This window comes from Uloborus diversus, unplaced genomic scaffold, assembly GCF_026930045.1.
Source record: "Uloborus diversus isolate 005 unplaced genomic scaffold, Udiv.v.3.1 scaffold_184, whole genome shotgun sequence".
Lineage (NCBI taxonomy): Eukaryota > Metazoa > Arthropoda > Arachnida > Araneae > Uloboridae > Uloborus > Uloborus diversus.
In genome coordinates this window covers 180,599-199,877 of record NW_026558334.1, presented here as the reverse complement: position 1 = coordinate 199,877, position 19,279 = coordinate 180,599, and the positions used below count along the sequence as shown (strand labels likewise).

At 36.5% G+C, this 19,279-nt stretch overlaps 1 protein-coding gene across 1 annotated transcript; it reads left to right on the top strand.

The window, feature by feature from the left end:
- The first annotated feature begins 1,526 nt into the window (after positions 1–1,526).
- On the top strand, positions 1,527–18,591 carry LOC129233142 (receptor-interacting serine/threonine-protein kinase 4-like). Its single transcript, XM_054867205.1, has 3 exons — positions 1,527–1,547; positions 8,252–8,331; positions 16,962–18,591. The coding sequence occupies exons 1-3, from the start codon at positions 1,527–1,529 to the stop codon at positions 18,589–18,591; spliced, it is 1,731 nt and encodes a 576-aa protein (XP_054723180.1).
- Positions 18,592–19,279: the final 688 nt, after the last annotated feature.

Genomic DNA, 19,279 nt, shown 5'->3' with positions numbered 1-19,279 from the left:
GAACGAGAAGTTGATGACTATACACTTACATAATAAAACTTGTGCTATTCTGTTTTTAGTTCATATTGTTAATATAATATGTTCTGTAACTAGAAAAAATTGTAATTCATTGTATTTAAGTCATTTTTTTTAAATTTTTATTTTGAACACTTTATTTTGCACACATGCACAAATGTCAAAAAATTTGATTTATGGGGAAAAAACCCTCCTGTATACAAATTGAAATTTTTAATGCAGAATTTAATTTTTACGTAACTAGATTAAAATCAGCTGCATAAATAAGTTACATATATATTTATACTTGAATTGGTCACGCTGAATAAATATTAAATACATGAAATACATCGACAGCTCAGTCAATTCCAGCCGAGGACTGCAGTTTCGTGCTTACTAGCACTCATCAGCCCGGCATAGGACAAACTGAGCTGGAGGTGGAAAACCTCTTATGGAAGCCAAGAGTGCCAAACAAACTGGTAGCTAATATAGAATTAGCACTGACCAGACGACTGACCGAAACAATGGTTCGGTTACGAAACTGTTGTCCTCGGCTGGTATCGACTGAGCTGGCACTGTATTTAATGTATTTCTGCCTTAGCCCTGGCTATAGGGCGGTAACTTACTTAATATTAAATTGTCAAAAAAATAATTTTGACACATTTTGTTCTGTTTTTGATATTTTCTCACAAAACGTAGTTTCTCAAAAAATAGTTTTAGGCACAAGGGTTTTGATTCGACATTACGTTCCAGAATTGATGCTATCTATTTCCCCCTATGTATTTGAATTTTTCAACTGTGCAATGACATATTTTTAAATGTGGGGGTAATGTCGCGACCCCCTTGGAGGTGGCCGCCCACAGGTTGCGAACCCCTGGACTAACAGAAATTAACAAGGTTTTATTTTTAAGGGGGATAATGCAACTGTTACTTGAAATCCAGAACTTCTCAATGCTCTCTATTTTTTTCTACTCTTATTCTATTTTTCTCTTTCTAGCTTTATTCTGAACTAACTTTGGTAATTTAGCTAGGTTTTTATGAATGAATTAATTTTTTTTTTCAGCCTCTGCTCTTTTTAGCTTTACTTTGTTTTAATTTCTGTAATCTTCATATTTTCCTTTGTTTTTTATTTTATCTCGCCTCCTTTTTTGCCCTTCTGCAGCGGTCGGTGCCATTTGCGCAATTTGTTTACGATTTAAATCTCGGACTCCCCGATATGAAACTTTTGTGTGCTGTTGAGTAAAAATGTTCGTTTTGCGAGGAATTTATTTTTGAAATGTTTGCGAATAGGATAATGTATATTGTTTAAAATCTGTTTGAATACATAACCTATGTTCTATCTTTTGATTCTAATTACAGGAACTGCAATTGCAGGCACTGGGAAGTTAAAACAAAGGAAGATATTTAATTAAGTCTTGGAAAGAGTGAAGAAGTAAAATCCAGGAAAGATGAACTCCGTAAGTGAAACTACTTTTGTTTGAATTTTTTCGTTTAAAAACAGAACTGACGCCAAGGTAAACCAATGTTTTGGAATGTCTGCACCTCAGAAGGACGTGAGTCACGTCATGGGCATTTTACGGGAGAGAGGAAAAACTTTTTCTGGCTCAAACAAAGGATGGGACGTGCGCTCTTTTAAACCTGGTAAAAAATTGAAAAGGATTTTTTTGAAAAGAATGACATTCACGTGGCTCGATACCGAATAGGTTTCCACGTACAATGCACTAATGAGCGGAAAATCGCAATTTTTCGACTCAGGTCAGCCTGGCTCTGGGGTACAGATATTATCTTGAATGGAACGTGGGCTTCTTCAGAGCAGGGAAGAAAATGGCGTTAGAAAGTATTTTGAAATGAACCCTAAGTTTTATGTGTGGAGACTCGCTGAAGTGACACTTGCTGAAAATTAAATTCCAGTTTATCAACCTTTTTCTTCCTCCCTTACATTTTCAATCTTTGATTTCTTTTCTACGTCACATTCCACAGTTTTGTATGCAAACCAGGGATCACCAATATGTATCGATTGATATGTACCATGATACAGTTGGCTCTCTGTTTCACGGCGCTCTATTTAACGACTTTCTCTATTTGACGACGGCTTTTCACGGTCCCGAATGGCCCACTGTAGTGTTAAAAGCATTCTATTTGAGGACACTTTCTACTTAAGGACAATTTTTTGTGGTCCCTTGAAAGTCGTTCAACAGAGAGCCAACTGTATTTAATAGGATGATATGTATCCAATATTTATTTTGAAAATATCACGACATCTAATGTTTAAGATAGTTGTTTTAGAAACTATCTAAAAATTATGTAAGTAAAAATCCGATTTTACGATTCTCGAGGATCTTGGTTAAAAAAACGTAAATAACGGGAAATAAATAGCAGCAAATCTGTCGATGGGATTTGATGAAAAATCTTTAAATGCAGAAAAAACGTAAATTCGGAGGACGTAAAATCGGGCTTTCGATTGTATCGAAGTGATTCATTCTTTATTAAAAATAGGGAGAAATGTAGAATGTATTTAGAATATGGTTTATTATATCATGTAATATTATGTAATACTTTCAAGGCCGCATTAAGGGGCGGGTTTCTAGGGTTTGAACCTCCTCTGAATTTTTTCTAAATTGTTTTTAAAATTTCTTTTCACCACATTTTTTGTTGAATGTTTAAATTATAACCTTTTGGAGAATCGTACAGCTCTCAAATCCTGCTTTATCTGCAGTATTTATTTTTACTGTAGCTACTAAGAATATCATTTCTTTCAAAGCAATACAGTGTTTTCCTCCAGATTTTGAATGCATAAAACACACAAGAACATCCAAATTTTTTGAATTTGAAAGTCTCAAACTCTTATATAACATATTTTAAAGGTGTCAAAAAATATTAAGTTAAGGGGTGCGTATATTCGAATGTGTAGCATCTGTTCTTTTGAGTTCGAAAAAGACATAAAATATGTAGCAGGGGTAATGTTGTGTACCCATCACATTTTTATCTTCTAAATTTGAACTGAAAACTGAACGCAGTTTCAAATTACAAATTATTAAATTAACAGAATGAAAACATCTGAATTATGAAAAGTTTAAGCTAAATTATGCAATTTTTAATCACATAGTAAATAGAGAAGTAAAACATGACCGTTTTCCCCGACATTCGTAAACCAGTTTCAAAGCACGTTCAGCTCTTCTATCTTTTCCAGCGTGGTTTTGTTTGTTGTTTAAATTTTAATTTAACTTTGCTTTGTTTTCAATCTCGACACAATTCTTTAATAGTTTACGAAGTAATGGCAACAATAGAGGTCCCTCCACCCACCAACCACTCATTTTCTCGTTACAGTAATACACACGCACACACAAGTAGACAAAATTTTTGTATCGTTCAACATTTGGCACGCACTGCTTTGTGATACAAAACAAATGCAGGATAAAATGTCAAAATGACGCGATGCTCGGCAAAACATCGAAAACTATCGATGATTTAAAAAAAATTTGTTGCCATCTTCTGTTTGCGTACAAATAAAATGTTTGTAAGAAATTTAAACGAGGCCTTTACAATGAATTTTAACCATGGTTTTCAAAAAACAGTTCTGGAAAGGGACATTTCAAACCAATCTTTCCCATTAAGAAAAATATGCAACACTCAAAATTATGATTGAAAGCTAGTTAGTTATAAGAGAGAAATTCTCAATTTGACTTGAGCGCACTTTTCTTCGTTTGTGAAATCTTTTTCTTCGAATAATTGAAAACTGCAGGTATACTTAAATTGTTCTTTCCGACCCAGAAAAGTTATTTTGTTCTTTTGAGTGCATCACGAAAAGTGCTTTTATTTTTATAAAAATTCCATTATTCTGACATGATACTTGAAAGCAAACTTTTTCCTGTAATATTATTCACAGTATGTCTGCCTGACTGTTTAATAGTCTTATCAGGCTGGAAATATTTAAACGGAGAAAGCGAGGAGAAATGAATTCACCGAAAGTTTTTCACGATAATTATGATCATACGAGCTACTTTACTTTACAAAAAGCGAAATGTGAGGTGTTGCTTAGGGGAGGCAAATAGTTAAAAACAACCCAAAACTTGAGACTTTAATTCAATCTTTTTTTTTTCTTGCCGTGTCAAGACATTTGTATAGAGTATTAGATATAGTTTGTATATTGTGTCTTGCAGATGTGGGATTTAAAAAGTAAGAAAATCTATTTAAAATATAAAAAAGAAAATAAGTAAATATAATAAAGTGCAACAGTCAAATAATGGTTTCGCTTTAAAAAAAAAAGCCAAATATCTGCTTTTGAATTTTTCACCCTCAGTTGAGTGTGGTTGAAATTAGCCGAAAAAAGGCAAATAACAACCAAGCCTGGCAACCCTGAGCAAGTTTAAAATTTGATAGGGACACTCATTTTCATCACAAGGGTTGCAAATCGTCTGTGCTATGCTAGTTTCTTTCAGGCTTAACCTAAGCAAAGTCTGCATTATGAAATGATTTTTTTAATTTGCATTTTTACAGAAAAAACACTGATGTAGATGAATGAGAATAACTACAATTAAATCCGAAATTGCTGTATATATATATTGTTAAGAGTTGATGCAGCTTCGAACTTTCTTGAAATGACGACACAGTTCTTGAGAAAACGCAGGAGATTTATTTACAACTATATACAAGAAATATCGTTAACAACTGCTAAATTAACCATAGCAATTAGGAAAATATTGATTGACACCACTCAACGGTCGACCACATATTTACATCAAAATACACAAAAATACAGCTGAAGGGCTTCACAAAACAGAGCTAATACTTGCTCTCCAGCGCGCCTCTGACACGATTCACAAGCAAAAACTAAAACGAGACTGACTTCGAACTTGCCGCTTGAGTATTTATAAAACCCCGAAGAGAGCTCTCGAATATTCCAGAAAATCACAGACCGATCTACGACCATCTCATATTTTCTTTTTATTCCATTCACAAATTTTATCATTCCGAAGTGAGGGGGCCGTATACTTCGGCCGAATGTTATGGGGTGGTATGTACATCACAAAAAGCTATTTACGGGTTACGTTACTAAGATAATTTTAGATAAAAATAATGAAATAAAAGCCAAATTTAGCTAGATTACAACACACTAATCACAAAAATAATTACTATTTACAGAATTTGTTACAATATGTATATATACAACCACCCACAAGAACTGCTTGTTTAAATAAAAACTATTATGAGATTTAAAATAAAAATGAGTCGCTAAATTATTTAAAGGTATTAAAAAAAAAAACTGTAATCAATTTATCCTTTAATGTTCATTATTAATACTTTATTCTTGTTATTCGATGCACCATAACTTATTACAGATCCTCTTGCCCTATTAGAAGCCCCTGGTCCTCTGACATAATCCATTCCATTCTAAAAAAAAGTTTTACTGTCAAAGATAATGACTAAAAACCCGTACATTTTTAAATGCCAAAGCATTTCAGTTTCTTTGAAGTGGAAGCCTACTAAAAATATTTGATTCTGAGCAACGATAATACTGTAGCAGCGATATCAATAATGTATAAAATCAGTTCATTGTATTGGCAATTTGTTTTGGAAGAAAAGAAAGTTTTGATATTTTTCCGAGTTTTGATATTTTTTTTTGTTTTTATCCGAGTGCAATGTACAACATTTTCTTCTTATTTTCTGACAATTTTTAAATGTTCCACTGGATTTTTTTTTGCTTTTTTTGTTTTTTTCGTTAGACAGATGGATTATGAGAGCGTGGTTGCTGGGCGAGTTTGGCGATAAACAATAGGAGTTGCGGAACTATTTTTACATTTGAAAGATATTATTTGATGTCTTTTTTGTTTATTTGGCGAAATATTTTAAATTGAAATAAAAACCACTTCACTGGCTAAATAGAGTTTTAAAACGACTGTAAATCTAACTTAATGATTTGATGAAAAGTTTTAAATTCCAAACAAACTTTAATAGGTTTTTTTTTTTTTGAAAAGGTGTGTACGCATTTTATACAAAGAAAAATGATCGTTTTACATCAGAGGGGGAGGGAGCGTCAATTTTTTTTTTACTCAACCATTACATTTTCAGCACGGGCATCGCTGTGCAGGTACTGCTAGTAATGTATAAAGTCAGTAATTTCCCATTCTAAGACTGACAGTGAAGTATTTTGTGAACCAGCACGTGATTCGCTACCCACCATCAAGATACACATTTGATTGAATTCTTTTTTAGCGACAATTTTCCTGGTTTATTACTCACAGCTTCATTTTTACGGTACAAGGATCGACAGATACCCAGGGGCGCAACCAGAAAATATTTTTAGGGGAGGGGGGGGGGGGGACAATTTTTTTTTCACAGCACTCTATCAGCACTCTCTCTCTCTTTACATCAATACATATTTATTATTATTATTATATATGTGTACAAGTTATTATTATTTGCAAGGTTCAGTCATTAGTCAGGCAGACAAAGTTACTGATCTGGGGGTCTTAATAAGTCAAGATTTAAAGTTTAGCCAACAGTGCAGCTTTGCTAGTAACAAAGCCAATAATAAGATGCTTGGGTTTATCAATAGATCTATTTCAAATGAATCTAAAGAAGTTCTTCTGCCTTTATATAGAAGTTTGGTGAGACCCCATTTGGAGTAGGCTGTTCAGTTTCGGTCTCCTTATCTTAACAAAGATATGAATGTATTGGAAAGGGCTCAGAGGGGGATGCTACAAGGCTAATAAATGGACTTTCTCATTTGGACTACGATTCCAGGCTTAGAAGGCTTAAAATGTACAGTCTTGAGCAAAGAAGAGATCGCGGGGACGTGATTCAGTTGTTTAAATTTACTAAAATGGAAGATGTTACGGGGCCGAAGTTCAGCACTGAAAACAGGACGAGGGGTCTCTGTTTTAAGCTATTTAAATCTCAGGTTAACATCTACGTTAGGAAAAATGATCATTTTAGCAGGGTAGTGGAACCTCGGAACAGCTTACTGGAAGAGCTGGTCATGAGCGAGGGAGTAGATAGTTTTAAGAGGGCCATTGATCTTCACTGGGGATTGTAAACTGACTAGGACCAGTCTAGCTGGGCCGAGAGCCTGTTGCTGGTCCTCACTTTTGTATTTGTATCAATATTTATTTAGTAAAATTCCTTAAAATTGTGTAAGTTTTGCAATTTATTCAAAAACTGTTGCAAAAACATGAATTGTTCTTATGCCAGAATTGAAATCACGTTAAGAATAAACTTTAAAGTACTTGAAACAACAGTACGGCGGTAAGATGTTCAAATTAATAAATGGAAATCAATACTTGTTATTACTTCATTTATTATATTCATGAAATAAATCAAAATGCACACGAATTTTTATCACCAAAAGCTCTAAACTATTCCCATTTTTAAGATCATTCTAGGAAAGAAAAAAAAGGAACACATTTAAATGGCATGAAATCACTTAAAAATACAACAAAATAGTCAATAAAATCACTTGCACTTGATGAGTCCTATATACCCACATTGCATATGTGCACTTATAAAATTGTCTTATTGTCTACAATCCCTGCTTACTTCAGAACCATTTCATTTTCTCAAAGCGCGTCCATCTTCGTTCAAATAAAAAAAAAAGATTATTTTTGATAAATGTTCAAATTTGCGTTCTGGGGGGGGGGGGAGGGCACAGGCCCTGTGCTCCCCCCCTGGTTGTGCCCCTGCAGATACCTACTATAATTGGCTATACAAGAAGACAGATTTCGTGCAGAACACGTAGAAGTTTTTGTGGGCTCCATTTGCGACTGCTTCTGTATGTACATTTAAACTATGATTTTTGTATATATTTATCCAAGAATCACACTTATTTTTACCGTATCAACTAGTTACTCACGCAGAACATTAATGCGATTTCCGTAGCATAATATTCCACATAATGCGAATTCCATAAAGTTGAACAGAGCAAAACCAACGCTGTTTGATACAAACAATGTAACTACTTCTTGACGGGAATTTAAACATGAAAAACAAATCTTTTTTCCCCAGGATTCCCCAAGAGAAAAAAAAATTTCCCCAAAGAATTCCCCTCAAAAAACCCATTTCCCCAGAATTTCCCCAGAGAGCACCAGATTTCCCCAAAACGGGGAAAATTCCCCCAATCTGGCAACACTGACACATCCCCCGCCCAAGAAAGGGCAACTCTCTATTACCGCGAACGGAACTGTCCTTTTCCGACTACCTCTTCGACTGGGGTTTGATTTGTGAGCCACGTTGTCTGTCCTAAGAGCTCTCTTTTTTCCAGGGAGATGGCCGTGGAGCGAATCGCGAGCTGCCGTCAACGTCGAAACGAAGATCCGAAGATTCGGAGAAAGAACCTCCCAGGTAAATATCTGCCGATGAATCCTCAGAAAGTATCGGGTGAGTGCAAAAGTTCGTGCGGAGTTTGTGAACGAAAGTCATACAGTGATTAGGCAAGTAAAACTCTTTATTCAATCGATGATATATTCTCCATCGTTGTCTATAATCTTCTTCCAACGTTCTGGCAGCATACGGATGCCTCGATCCTAAAAACTGCGTGGTTTAGATTGGAAGAACGAAGACACGACGTTTTGTAAGGCATTCAAAGAGTCAAGAGTTTTTTCCATTTAAATGATTTTGCAATGACCGGAATAAGTGATAATCCGATGGTGCGATATCAGGAGAATACGGTGGATGAGTTAGGACATCCCATTTCAGGCTGTTCAGTTTGCGTAGCGTCTGTCTCGAAACGTGTGGTCTAGCGTTATCTTGTTGAAAGAGTACGCCTTTGCGATTTGACAAACTCGGACGTTTCTGTTTGATTTCTCGGTTCAGATTAGTTAATTGGCGACAGTACTTGTCCGAATCGATCGTTTGGTCGGCGGGGAGAAACTCAAAATAAATTATACCCTTGCAATCCCACCAAACACAGAGCATCACCTTCATCGGGTGCAAACTGGCCTTTGCGTCACCATTTTCACCTGCCTGTTTCCATGTTCGTTTTCGCTGAACGTTGTTGTAGAGGTCCCATTTCTCATCGCCCGTCACTAATCGATCCAAAAACGACTCGTTTTCGAGCCGCCCGAGTAAAGATACGGCAGCAGAAATTCGGTGGATTTTGTTGCTCTGGGTCAACAAATACGGCACCCATCTATCGAGCTTTAAATCAAATCCGATTTTTTTTAAACGCCGAAAAGCGGTTGATCGGTCAACGTTAAGTGCTGTAGCAACTTCCTCTGTTGAAATTCGCGGAGTATTCTCAACTAAAGAACGCAAAACGTCGTCATCGATGTCGGAAGGTCGAGCTGAGCGTGGCTCGTCTTCCAGCTTAAAATCTCCGCAACGAAATTTTGCGAACCATTTTTCCACAGTTCGTTTAGCTGGTGCTTGATCTTGATAAACGTCTTGAATGTTTTTTACGGCTGCTGCAACGTTCATTCCCTTCCGAAACTCGTAAAGCATGACATGCCGTAAATGCACTTTATCAACACTCATTTTAAAAGTAATCTTTCTCGAAGCAGTTTGTACCTGCACAAATTATTTCGATTGGAATGAAAGCTGCACATGTCACCTTTCCAACGATCTGACTTACGTAGGTAGTGGTATTAATGACAACACGTTACGCCCGTTCTAACGCCATCTATTGCAACTCCGCACGAACTTTTGCACTCACCCAATAGTTTTTAATATTTCGATATTTAACAGCATTTCTGAACTGTTTTCTTCTTATTTTAATCTGCATTACTATTTATTACAGTAATTTAAGTTTCATAAACAATCGGCCAATAGCGCTTTTTAGCGATCCAGAAAACCTGGAAATTCAGATATCTCCAGGATAGCGATGGTCCCAAACTTCCCGGATAATTGGTTCTCTACTGCATATCCGATATTTATTTTGAAAATATCATGATATTTTGATATTTTCTATATTTATTTTTTCAGCTACAACATTTTCAATAAAAAAAGTACGTAAATCATATTAATATTGTTCATTTTTCTTAAAAATAACCAAAAAGTTATGTCCTATATTTTATGATGTATTTATACATCATTAATATAGCAAAGTAATATAATAATTCCTTTTTTACTTGTATTTTATATTCAAAAAATTATTAGTAATGTAATAATTTTAATTCATAGTAAAATTGCCTAATTAAATATTAAACATTGCTCAGAAAAAAAAGAAAATGTCTAATCCATGTGCACCGACTAATGCATATTATTATTTCTGAATCATATACAATTGTAAAAGTAGCTAATAGAAGATGTTAAATGAACTCCATTAAAATGGATGGATATGTAAAATGAAATATTAGACATAAATAATGAAAGAAACCTTAATTTTAAGTCTACATATTGCAATAATAATGTAAGAAACTAACGAGCGATTTGACGATGCATTTACTATTTTGAAGACTTGAGTTTGTTTTGGTTGAAAATATCGGATATATATCAAAATATCCGATAGATATCAAACTGTCGGATATTTTCAAAAAGTATATTTTCGAACCCTGATCTTAGTTAAGTCCCACGCATTGGGATTTTAAATTTTATTTTAATTCATTGATTTTATTAAATTTATTTATTGATTGATTTTTAAATTGTTTATTTTATTTTCTTATCTGTTTATATTCTATTTCATTAATTTATTTAGGTTTTGTGTGTGTATGTCATTGACATAGCTCATAACTTTTCTAATAAAATAATGATAATAATAAAGTAATTAAAAATAGATACTCAAGAAAACAATCTGTTTTTAAAAAATAAATAAAATCAAAACAATAGCTAAAAATGAAAAAAGGAAAGAGCGTTGAGATTTTTTTGGGGGGGGGGGATTTCTGCCATTAAACTTCGGGGAGAGGGGCACCCTTGTGAAAGTAACTAGTTCAATGTTGTTCTTTTTTTCTGCTTGAATTTTAAGGGATTATTAGCGCTATTGTTTGTAGAAACGCATCAGTATTTCTGTGTTCTAATTGAGCACACACATTTTATTTGTATTAGTCCTACTATGAAGCATAAATTTTGAGGTTGTTTGTCCCTTTAAAAAATACCCATGTATCGGTATTATATGATCACTAATCACAGTTCTCAAAAATCAGCATAATCTTCAATGAAGTCGAATTTATTTGCGGTTTAATGAAAACCAACAAATGTGACAGTCTTTTTAGTGTAAGGACCCCCCCCCCCCTCCTCCTCTGAAACAGAATCCTGGCTCTGATCTCACATTACTCGTTTGCGATAGCCCCCTGTGAGGGGCTGGAAATCAACCCTTCAGCTGAGCGTTTTCTTTCTTTTTTTTTCTTCAGAAATTCACATTTAACCTAGAAAGCAGAGTTGCCAGATTGGGGGTAATTTCCCCATTTTGGGGAAATCTGGTGCTCTCTGGAGAAATTTTGGGAAAATGGGTTTTGAGGGGAATTTTTTTGGGGAAAATTTTTTTTCTTGACGAAAACCTGGGGGGGGGGGGGGGTAAACCTCGGGGGAAAAAAATTGTGATTAAATTTGCGTCTTGACATCTGGTAGTTACATTGTTTGTATCAAACAGTGTTGGTTTAGCTTTGCTCAACTTTATGGAGTTAGCATTTCGTATTAAGTGGAATATTATGCTACGGAATTTGCGTTAATAGTTTTGCGTGAGTTATTAGTTGATAAGTAAAACAGGCAAAAATAAGTGTGATGAAGAAGGTTCTTGGATAAATATATATGTTACGGCCAAAGCCCGAAGTCCGGCCAGTTCGCGAACTGGCTGGCCAATTCGCGAATTGGCCAAGAGGTTTGGCCAAAGCCCGAAATACTTGCAATTAATATTGCATTTTCTACTTTGGCTAGCCATTTCGCGAAGTGGCCAGAAATTCTTGGCCAAAGTCCGAAATGATTACGAAATATTTTAGATTAACAGGTAAACGACGCATGTGTCGCTTCCAGTGTGACGGCGCGGCGTGCAAGTGGTAGAAACTAGAAAATAAGGGTTGGTTCAGGGCCGTCGAGAGCCAAATCGAGTCCCTTGTCAGTTTCGCCACCAGGCTCGCCTCCCTCTATAAAACCAGTCAAATTTATAGTACTTTAATACAGAGTCGGATCCCTAGTTTCCCACTAGGCTGATATGATGTCATCTCGTTGGGCTTGGAGGGTGCAACCATGTCCCTGTGAAGGTCGTGACAATAGATATTCTAAACTTCGACCTCGTTTTTCTTGGCGTTAGTTCTTCGACTGAGCTATGAGTATGTATTTCTGATATTTTCACTTCTATATGTGAATACTCTCAGTTGAAATTACATGCGATCGCTAATAAAGTGTCATTGAAGTATCGTGTAGGCATTTTTTTATTCATTTTGTACCTCCCCCCCCCCCCACCTTGTGAGAAAAATAAGCATGCGCTATACCCCTTCCCTTTTTGCTCATTTATGCCATATTGTGCGTCACAGGATGATCTTTTCCCACGTTTTTTGTTGTTCATTATTTAATGCTTACCCAAGAATTTTTGTGACCCCACTTCCCTTTTTAGAGAAAATAAGCAGCCCTTAGTCTCCCCTTTCTGCCTACATAATACTTGACCGGTCCCAGCTAAGGTTAAGCCTAAGGCTGTGTTTCTCAACCTTTCAGTGTGTGTGACACAAATTTTAAATATAATTTTCATTCTGAAACCAAACCTAATCACAAGTAAGGAATTTAGCGTGTGCTCCCCTCCCCAGAGTTCCATTTAAAATCGGTTCTATTTAAAATCCCTCTGAATCCCGAATTTCTAAAAACCACATCTCAGAGAAAATCTCCAATGCAAAATCAGTCATGACTAAAAAATTAGCTATAAAGTAGTGATGAAAATCCAAATATAGCAGCTTAATCTTCGGCAACACACGTTTTGGAAAGGACTTATTGCACGAATAATAGGAACTTGTTTCCATTTAGAAATTAATTAAATAATCATGTCCGATTTTTTTCTTGAAATATGCTTTATTAGAAGCAGAAAGTTAAAAATTTGAGAATCTGCAAATGTTTTTTTTTCCTTTCTGCTTTCATTTGTGTAGAATTGACAATTAAAAAACGAGATAGCAAAGATGGGAGATTTAGCATGTTTTGCGCTGAGTCCATGCGATTAGTCTGTACTCACAGTCTATTCACACCGTTGCGTTGGTGCGACAAGCCATTTCGAAAAGTATGAGAGAGTACTTTTATTAATTACAAGCTATACCCGCATGACGATTCCCGTGCTAAGAATTTAAAGGAAGGTTCTTCAATAAATCAAAATCCCCCCACCCTCCCATCTCTGATGCAAAATAATCATTTTCTTATACTGAAATGCGTATACTCTTTAAGAAAATCTATTTAAAAAAAAATCTGCAGTTGTAAAATATTTTGCTACATTAAAAAGACATTAAAGTACATAAAAAGTTGCTTTAAAATGTAAAATAATTAATAGAACTCTGTAGTTTTTTCTCCAAACACGCCAAGTTACCACGCTTCGTTATCCAATCGATTTGCGAGCGAAGCGAACGCCGGTCGATTAGCGATATAACCTTTCTTACGAAAGCGTTTAAAGGATAATCCCGCTCTCTCGCCTTCCTCGCAGAGAAGGTAAATAAAAACACATTGTATATAGAACCAAAGGAGAATCTCGCTTATCCATCCCCCGTAGAAGAAAAGAGAATTTAACTCAAATATACGCAACGTAAATTATATAAATGAATTCTGCATCCTCAAGAAGAAAAAGTTTTGAATTAAGACTTCGCATTGCAAATACAGCAAGACGAAGAGAAAACCAACTAAAATACACGCAATCAATTCAGCCTTAAAATAAATGCAGTAAAACATGCGTGAAAACGTGCGAAAAAAAATAATTAAAATAAATACTATGACAGTAAGAACAACCTTTGCTAAATGTAAGGAAAATATGCTTAATTTTCTAGATTGCTTTCTCTTCCGAAATATTGATTCAACAAAATTTGGACTGTTTTACAAAGGAAAAAACAATGCTAAGAGAAAATTAAAATAAGTATAATGACATTTATGTATAAAGTATTAATAAGGACATGTTGTAGGGGAAGTTTGACAAAAAGCGGCATTAAAGAAATGTCTTTAAATAATATTAACAACACAACTGTTTTCGCTTTTTATTTGTTTTAATGAGCCCTTATTATGAAGGCTTTCCAAAATAATTTAAAATTTTTTGAAGCGATATTTTTTGGTACAATGTGATCCAGGATCTTTAAAATTAAGTCTACGGAGCAGAAAAAGACTGTCGATCGTCCTTAATTTCATTTACCTTTGCATTCGCACACTTTACACAATGCATTTATGCATTTATTTAAGATATAATTCGCTTACTTGAAGGGCGCAAATGTACTTCTTTACGCTATCACGTTGTTGCATCATGTACTTTCACTGAATAATATCTATTATGACTTAAATACGAAAATAATAACACGAGATATTTTTATGCATTTCAAGCTTTTCAACAAAGAGGTATCACATATATTTGAACTCGTTTTTGAAGCAAGGGTACTTTAGAAAAAAATAGTACATCGAAGTACTCATTTCAAAATGCTTCATTTTTTAAATTGTGTAAAACAGTCTGCTCCTCATTTCTTTTTTCGTACTTTGGCCGATCGTCCATAGCCACTTCGCGAATTGGCCGGCCAAAGCCCGAAATGAAGAAAATTTCGGGCTTTGGCCGGTTTCGGGCTTTGGCCGTAACATATACAAAAATGATAGTTTAAATGTTCATACAGAAGCAGAGTAGTAAATGCAAGTAGAAAAAAAAACATTTGGCTATTTCTTATACTTTGGTCAGGCGCTTGTATTTATGACTAGTGGCACCCACATGGCTTTGCCCGTAGTAGAAAATTCAAAGGTGTTTTGGTTCCCCTGTATATTTACAAATAATGCATGATGAATTTCTCGCCAATTGGCTTGCCCGCATTACGGTTCCACGTTATGATAACTTGGTCATTTAGTGGTCCATTTTTAGATCACAACTTTTTCATAGTATTAAACTCATTTTTAGCTGTTTTTCGCCAAATAGCATTTACGCAGTGTAGCATCAGCTTTGGGGGATGATAATTTCCTGAATTGTACACAGTACAAAGCCTATTGAGCTGAGATACAATGCTATTTTCCCTACCTCTTAGCCCTGCCCCCCCCCCCAAAAAAAAAGTTTCAAATAATAGTAAACGACTGTTGAACCTTTCTAACAACCATTTAAATTGCTCTAATTTTCTTAACAAAAAGAAGAATGTGCCTTTGAAAGATCCGAAACACAATGCTAATAAAAATTTTTTTTCACAAGAATAGATTATTGATACAGTACTTTCACAAGAATAGGTAGTGAGAAAAAAATCCTGGATTTGCCCCTGGATGTTGTCTCTACAGTGGCCGCCGCGTACATGAATCCCATTTCTCCAAACAGTTTTGATTTCATAAAGCGGCCGATTCGATCAAGCTGGATTTGTTCTGTTTTTGACCATTTGATTCCTTAAACAGGGTGTCTATCCACTTGGAAAACATGGTAATGTTAAGGAATTTTTTTGTACTGGAAATGTCAGGGAAATTCACTTCTGTATGTAGAAAACCTGGAATTTTTTAAAAAATTATAACCAGTTTCGAAGGATTTGTTTTCCTTTTTTGCAGTTTAGTAAAATTAATTTATTCAGAAATTCATGCAACTTGAAATAACTAAAAAATATACATACAATGAGATGTATTTGATGCTTAACAATTTAATGGAGCAATTTCTTACAAAAATCTCAAAGTTTCTCCGAAAACGAAAGCTTAAAAGTTTCCCGAGAAACAAAGTCTGTTTTAAGGATGGATGGATGTAATTGAAATTTACATTAAACAGTGATATAAACGTAAGGTGTATAAAATGTGACGTAAGCGCAGTCAACCCTTAAAAAAATAGCGAAAATAGGTTAACTAACCTTTAAAATATCACATGGAAGAAGTTTGTTTGGGGCATGGAAAACCTGGAAAAGTGAGGGAAGTTTAAAAAACAATTTTTGGGTTTCCACCCTGATTAAAGCGGTTGATTCAATTAACTGGTTATTCAACTGACCGGCGTGCACCGTACATGCCAAAATGTAAAATGTAAGTACAGTCGGACCTCCATATATCGAAGTAGCAAATTGCCGAAAAAAAATCGATATATAGAAATTTCGACTTATAGAAACAACCTTATTTTATCGTACAAATCTCCTAAAACACTAAGATTAAAGCTAATTTTCATGTTATGGACCCAATTTTCTAATTTATAAGAGCATCGGATTAAACGAAAGTTAATAATTAAAACATTAACAAAAATTACATTCGGGATACATCGGGAGCCAATATGGCCCCTTTCGTCCTTCTAGGTACAAGGTTCAATAATTACACTTCTAGTCAGTGGCGCAGCAAAGCGAGAGGAGAGGAGGTTTGGGGTGAAAACACCCTCACCTATTGCTTTTAACATAAATGCAAATTCTTGTGCCGTAGTTTATGCATATGAAAGGGTTGTTTTGATCAAAGAAAATCCTTTCTAAAGGTGTTTTTGATCAAAAAACGCCTTTCAGAAACAATTTTTGATTAAAAAAAAATAAACCTCCAGAATGTATTTTTTAATCAAAAAACCCTTCCAGAAGGTATTTTTGTTTAAAAAAAAAAACCCTCCGGAAGGTATTTTTGATCAAAAAATCTCCTCCAAAACTTTCTGGCTGCGCCAATGGGCTAAGACTGAATGATTAAATAAGCAATCAAATACGGTCATATTATAGAAAGTTCCTTTCCTTTCAGTTAATGATTATTCGATTTATTGAATAACAATCTGTGCACGAGGTCAACGGGCGCTCGTCCTCCCTCTAGTGTCAAAGGTTTGAACGAAACCTTTCTGTTCTACCTCGGGGCCTCTTTTTTCGGAATTTTCTAATTTTCTCAACAATGCAACTTCAAAAATTTGCTTTTGTATCAAAAAAGAAAGTGAGAGAGCTGAATTCAATCCTTTCTAAAAACAACCATTTTGTCTTTAGGAGAAGAGTGGAAGCTTGTCACGACGCATCTGGGGAAATGAAACTCCATCGCGCCGTCCTATGCAGTGACCGGTGCGCAACTCTCGCAATCTCAACGGCCGAACCGAAAGACCTTGGCATGCAAGATGAGCTAGGGCGGACCGCCTTGCATGCGGCCGTCTGGCGGAGATCTACAGAAGTTGTGAAAATGATGCTCGCAGCTTGGTCCAGCAGCCACCTCGGAGCCACACACCCTCTTCTCGAGATACAGGACAATAAAGGGTGGACCACCTTACATGTGGCTGTTAATGGTGGGCGCCTCGAAGTGGTCGAAATGTTGCTCGCAGCTCGCACTGACATTAATCCCAGAGCCGCCAACAAACGAAAGCCCCTCGTAGACATACAGAACGAATACGGGAGGTCGGCCTTGCACGAGGCGGCAGGTGGGGATTCCCCAGAGATGGTGGCAATGCTGCTGGCTGCAGGGGCTAATACGCATCTTCAGGACGAGTTTGGCCAGACTCCGCTTCACGTCGCCATCATCCGTCGCAACGAGCAGATTGCAGAAGTCATCTGGGATGCCGAGGATAGAAACGTTCTTCGGGATCACCGTGGTCGGACCGTGTTGCATTTTGCTGCGGAACGTGGAATGCAAACTATTGTGAGAAAACTTCTGTCTTCGGGGCCTCTTCGGAAAACTCTTCGTTCGGGAAAGGAATCGACTTCGAATGCGGCGGAAGGGGAAGGAATTGCTCTCTCGGCGAGCAAGGAGGACCTGGTCGACGTACGGGACAAATACGGAAAGACTGCCCTACACCTGGCTGCACAAGCTGGCTTCACAGAGATAGTTGAACTGCTGCTCGCAGCAGGGACAGATCCCCTTCTTCAGACTAAAGAAGGCAGAACGGCGCTCCACTTGGCTATCAATGGTCCCCGGGAGGACACTGCGGAACTCTTATGTGGCGCCGAGGATGGAAACCACCTGCAAGATAAATACGGATGGACAGCCTTGCATTACGCTGCGAGTAGAAAATACAAAGGTACTGTGAGAAAACTGTTGTTTAACGGCGTGCATCCTCACACGATGGATAACGAAGGAAGGTCTCCTCTGCTGTGGGCCTTCGTAGACAGCGGGGACAATAGCGTGGCTGAGATGATCATTTCTTTTATTGCCTGGAAGGACATTTCGGTGGAATGGAAGGGTTGGAAGCCCCGTAGAGTCGAGATCTGCAAGAAGCGAATGGAAGAATGTGTTTCTGAGATCCGGCGAATGAAAGAGACGAAAGTGCTCCGTCGCAATATCACCTATTACGATGTTGCGGCGAGGCACGTGGGGAAGGTGGCCGACTATCTGGAGAGCCCGGAGTTCCGGGATGCGTTGCTCGGGGGTGGTTTTGCGCGGGACTTCCCCAATTATGCAGACTTCATCGACTTCAAAGTGAAGAAGGCTGAAAGGAGGAGAATCTTGAGGGCTCCCTGCCTGAAGTGCTTCGAGACGTTGTTCGGGAGTCTCCCTCCTTTGCCGGGAACGATCCTGTACGACATATTAGCCTATTTGAATGAACGAGATATGCAGAACGTCCTCGCAGCTTTTAACCGTGATGTGCCTGACCGGAGGGCTTTTGAAGCTAGTGGAGCTGTCCTCTCATAGCTTTGATTATGGTTTGGTCGCTGTAAATACGAAACGGAGTTATTTTCATTCTGAAACAAAATAATTGTTTTCCTTAATCCTTAAGACTATCATTTGTTTTATTGTTGAAGTCTTTAATTTGAAACAGTATGAACCTGTTATTATTTACTCTACCCTTTCTAATGTTCTGTAATTATAGTACTAACTAAAAAAAGAGATTTAATCAAACAGTATAAATTTGACTTATAGATGAGCGTTTCAAGGACGCCTTAGATATTCTCAGCTAAATTTTATCGTCGGAAGATTAGAGTTAAATTTTGTAAAAACAAAACCGTTGCATGCCAAATAAATATTTTTTCCATATTTGCAAAAAGTGGCAGGGACAGTTTTTAGTGTACTCCCTTCTCCTACCCTCTGGCAGAAACAACCATCCCTGTTAAGTCCATAAAAGGGCTGTCCAAAGGTGGTGCTGCATTTTTTTCCTACAAATTTGGCCCCCTGCCCCCTTTTGTCTCAAAGTGTCACAATTCTTGCTCTTGTCACAAAGCTCATGTTTTATTAGCTGAATGCCATAACTACTGCAGGCCACTTTAAAAACAAATATTTGTTTTTGTATCTGTTTCTATCTGTCAAACCGAATTTCTCAAGAAATTGACACTCAAAACAAAAAGTCTAACGAATATGCGGGAGTTTGAATGTTAATATCAAC